The sequence below is a fragment of the Poecilia latipinna genome, unplaced genomic scaffold, assembly GCF_001443285.1.
Source record: "Poecilia latipinna isolate Pla-1442-1.1 unplaced genomic scaffold, P_latipinna-1.0 Scaffold1631, whole genome shotgun sequence".
Taxonomy (NCBI): domain Eukaryota; kingdom Metazoa; phylum Chordata; class Actinopteri; order Cyprinodontiformes; family Poeciliidae; genus Poecilia; species Poecilia latipinna.
Window position 1 is genome coordinate 152,154 of NW_015114247.1, and position 4,685 is coordinate 156,838.

The following is a 4,685-nucleotide window of genomic DNA, read 5'->3' on the forward strand; positions in this document are numbered from 1 at the left end:
AAATGTCTCTAACATGTAACGCTGAAGCCCCTAAAAAGCAGCTAAAATCTGACTTTAGCGGCGTTAAAAACTCTAACAGACCTTCCTCTTCTCCTTTGGTTTCTTCTTCTTTGGTAATGCGCCGTCTTTGTCTGCTTTCTCTTTCTTCTTCTCCTTCTTCCCCTCCCTTTTCTTGTCGCTATCCTCCTCGGAGCCGCTGTTTTTCTTCTTCACTTTCACGCTCTTCTTGGGCGGCTCCAGGTTGATGCCAGCGTCTGCCGTCCAGTCAGAGTAATCGCTGGAGTAATCGCTGCAACAGAGCAACAACAAAAAAAAAACATAAGAAAAAAATAATCAAAGAAAATTGTCTATGAAAATGCTGTTNATGCAAGAAACAATGTAACAGAGCCTNGCAAAAAATGTTCAGAAGTTTTGTCAAGTTACAACAAATTTTTAAATAAATTAGAAAATGTGCCTCAATGAGTGACGTTTGTCAGCTTAAAAGTAACTTTTTATTTAATTTTTCTTCAATAAAGTATTTCTGAATTTAACTGTATTGAAGATAACAACCTTTTAGCAGTTATTAAACATGTTTTATTAAAAAGATTTTTTGTCTAATGTAATATAGCATTAGCTATCAGCAGAAAATCATCATAATTAGAAATTGACGTTTTCAAGCATCAATCTGTGTAATTAATCTGTATAATGAGACAAAGTTTCTACAATAAAAGGGTTTTCAATAATATTCTGACTTTCTGAAAGGGTCTGTGCATTTGCACGCCTGTCTCCTTTTAATGTTTACTTGTAAAAGTTGCAACTTAATAAAATGTTGTTGTACTTCCTGTCTGTTACACACAGTCACTATGTAGTGAACAGGAAATCCACTGACCCTGAATTAAAGCAACGCTGCCTTCACTGTACCCTGGGATTCTGAATTACAAACCCTTAGCGTTGCTTTAATAACAGATATTGTCACGCTTGGATTTGTATGTCACTCATTTTAGAAGATAAACTCTGAATTGTATTTTGCGACAGAAGCATAATTTGCTCTTTCTCCCCAATCCAGACGTTGGAAATTCTGAATTCCTGTTTCCCAGTGAAAGTAAATTCATTGTAACCTTCTGTTTAAAAAATAAAAAAAATCAATCAATCAAAATAAATATATATAATGTTTCCTTTAAATCCAAATTTTCTGGTTGTGTATATTAAGTAATAAATTATTTACCTGGAGCTGCTGTGCTCATCTGGCCACGGCTCCTTCTCCTCTTCGTTCTTTTCGTCCTCTGAGGAGTATCCGTTAATTTGCCGTACCTCCACCTCTGCCTGAAAACACATTATTTTATCGTAAAACACACCAATGAACAAAACTACATATTATCAGGGTTCACACACTTTTTCCCCACAGTGAAATTGAAGCACTTCTCAGGGTTAGTTTTCAAAATTTGGACGTAAAAAAATAACCAAAATCAACTTAAAAAGACAGTTTACAATTATATGACATGTATTATTATTATTAATGTCTTGTGAAAGTATTACAAAACTTAAATCCCCCAATTTCAACAACATTTAATGTATAAAATATAAATCAACTTTTATTTCAATTAAACAGATCAATAATTCATTGAGCCATTAGGAATAATAAATATTCATTAAATTGAAACATTATAACCAAATCTGCTCAAATTAAATCCTAAAAGAAAACATACAAAGAAATTTACACAAAAAAAAATCTAAAAAATGTTCTTGCTAAGTTTTTGGGTATTTTTAATAACTAACCAAAAAGAAGAAACTTTTGTTGTGAAATTACTTCAGACAGTCAGAAAAAATGATCTTCTATAAGAAATATGAAAATGTCTGGTTTCAAATGTAAAGGACGTTTTCCAAATTTAGGCTTTGCACGTTGAATTGCACTTCATCACAACACTGTGCAGTTTGAATATCAAGCACATTTAAGGAGTTTATAGAGAAATCAAGTAATTGAAATTCAAGGATTTCAAACACTGTATTATGTCAACATATAACAATAATAATAGAACTGAAAAATGTAAAAAAAAAAAAAATAAATAAATCCATACGAGCGTTATCTGTACCTCTGAGGCGCTGTCGTCGTCGTCAGCAGCCTCTGCACTTTGCCGGCTCGTCTCCTCCATGGCGGCGCGCGTGTGGTAGCCGTGGTTACCCTGACTCTTCCTCCCCTCGTCTACTGTGCACTCTGACGTCGGGTGAACCTTCGGGACAGATAACGAAGGGGAAAGTTTACTTGATGCGCTACAGGATGCATAAAAAGAAGAAGAAAAACAAAAAAAACATTTGGAGATAACTCCCGCACCCTGCTCTCCTTGGGGAGCGAGTGGATCGTGCGTCTCCTCCTTTCTGACTGATAAATATTGATCTCCTCGTCACCTTTAGCCTCGCGCCACGTCACTTGCTTCCTGCGCACGTACACAAATCAAAGTGTTCTTGAGAGGAAGGTCTTCTAGAAACCTCGCAGCATAGATGGGGATCTTTTAAAAGTTTTACCTGACGGAGGCGTCCTCCAGCTCAGGAACCAGCACCCGGCGGCTCCAGGCCACCAGGTCGCCCTCCGTGGCCATTTGGCTACGCGGGGCGTTGCTGTGCATCTGGCGGACGCCTTCGATCTGGCCGCTCCGCCGGAGACCGACGTTGGGAGGGGAGTGGACCTCAGTGGGAGAACCAACGGAACCTAAAGGGAAACGGTGCCAAAAATGGTTTTATTTACAACCACAGCATCCAAAAGATTTCTGGGTTTAATGAGGGTGCAGTTATAGTGGATATATTAAAAATTTTTCACATTTGTACTTGTACGGGATTTTATGCGATAGATCAAAACAAAGTGAATTTGAGAATAAATGAGTTTGAGCTCTACTAAAATATCTAAATATTAATAATAAAAGGGTGGCCCGTTTCTGTATTCAGCTGTAACAGACTGAACCCACAGCTGCACGTATTTTGGGGAACGTCTCCACCAGCTTTCTGCCTATTTTCCCCCCAAACAGCTGAAATAAATAGCTCTGCAACGTGGCTTAAAAATAAAATCTCAGACTTTTTCAAATCAAATTCAATTTCCAATTTTGAAATATATTTTTTCTTACTTTCTTCTCTTGAATCAATCAGTGAGTCAAGTTTATTTGTACGGCACAGTTCAAAATGCTTTACATCATAAAAACACAAAAATAAAAAGTCATAAAAACAAACATATAGTCACCAATTTGATAAGCAGTAGCAAACAATTCATTTTATCAAGTACAAATGACCGAATTTATCTAAAAAAAAGAAAAGGTTTTTATTTCAATAATTTCTTTTTTGAGTTGACCTGAATTCAAAGTCGAAATAAATAGAAGCTGTAAAGCAAACAAGATGGTAGTTCTTGGGTGGGCTCACATCACTATGGAAACCCAAGAAAGTGAGATTTTCTAAAAGTGAAATCTTCAAAAACAGAAACATGGTTGAAATGGATGTCACTCCTACCTCTGCTGGCCCTGGCGTTCGCTCCGGACCCTCCGGAGGCCGAGGCGTCGTTGGCTCCCATCCTTTGGTCCTGCTCCTGCTGCAGCCTCTGGATCATGGTGTCCAGCGGACTGGGCCCGTCCACCGCCTGCTCGCTCACCACCTGGTTCAGGCCTGACAGGAAGGAAGTGGACAGACAAACAGGAAGTGAGAAATCAAGTCCACAGAGAAAAAGCTAAAAGCAGGAAAAACATGCTTTTTTGTAGGAAATACAGCAACAAAGTCCCACTGGCAGAATTTTAGCCTTTAAAGTGGCAATACATTAAAATAGATTTCCATGTCATTAACTACTGATTACTGCCAAGATTTAAAAAAGAAAACATCATTAAATCTGATTTTAATTCCAGTATCGCTTTTTTTCTTTTCAAAGCCTTTCATTATGCGTATTTAAGAAATCCGAACATTAATATTAGACTAACATGTAAAGTCTTCATCCTGAGAAAGGCATTTTGATTAGCTGCCTGATGAGCAGATTGAGGCAGAGGAGAACGACTCGCATTGGCTCCTTCAGACAGGCGTTTAATAAAAACAAAAGAAAACAAATGGAGACGATCAAAGCCGACGTACCGGAGGAAGTGACCCCCATCTGAGGGATGAGCTGCTCATCCCGGCAGCCCTCCCGGCCCGGCACCAGCCGCTGGTACCTGGGCGGGTGGGGGTTCCCGTCCACGTCCACCAGGAAGGGCGGGGGCATCAGGTGCGGCGCCTGCTGGGTCTGCTCGTCCAGGACGTAGTTGTTGGCGTCCCGGATCAGAGGCCGGTAGTCGGTGTGGAAAAACATCTGGTCGGCAATCTGAAGGCAGTTGCGTTGAATATTAACGACGATTACAAACAACATTCTGGTTATGGATGTTGAAGACGGCGCACCTTGTCGTATTTGCCGCTGGAGCCAAAGCCGAAGATGAGCAGGTGACCGTGGGAGTCGGTGGCGGCGAAGTGCTGCCCGTCAGGACTGCATTTACAGTCGAACAATGCTCCGTGTCCCTGGCCTTCGATCTGCAGAAGAAGAGCGAGACGAGGAAGACGGTGAACGTTTGAGGGCTGAAATGGCTGCAGGGTTCGCAGCCACAGTAACGTTCAAACACTTTTCAAGAACTTTCAAGGTAAGTTTTTAAACGTCTCCGGCACCACAGATGAAAAACAATACAAATGAACGAAAAAAGAGAGCGTTTTAATTC

The 4,685-nt window shown here is 40.0% G+C and overlaps 1 protein-coding gene across 2 annotated transcripts in view; it reads right to left on the minus strand.

The window, feature by feature from the left end:
- phip (PHIP subunit of CUL4-Ring ligase complex) overlaps positions 1 to 4,685 on the minus strand; it is a 50,982-nt gene that overhangs the window by 20,861 nt on the left and 25,436 nt on the right. For both annotated transcript variants that reach the window (XM_015059487.1, XM_015059486.1), the window contains exons 16-23: positions 4,375 to 4,503; positions 4,075 to 4,300; positions 3,469 to 3,621; positions 2,500 to 2,683; positions 2,309 to 2,411; positions 2,070 to 2,207; positions 1,205 to 1,302; positions 82 to 289 (exon numbers count right to left, since the gene is read on the minus strand). In XM_015059487.1, coding sequence (XP_014914973.1) covers positions 82 to 289; positions 1,205 to 1,302; positions 2,070 to 2,207; positions 2,309 to 2,411; positions 2,500 to 2,683; positions 3,469 to 3,621; positions 4,075 to 4,300; positions 4,375 to 4,503 — 1,239 coding nt within the window. The remainder of the gene's footprint in view (positions 1 to 81; positions 290 to 1,204; positions 1,303 to 2,069; positions 2,208 to 2,308; positions 2,412 to 2,499; positions 2,684 to 3,468; positions 3,622 to 4,074; positions 4,301 to 4,374; positions 4,504 to 4,685) is intronic.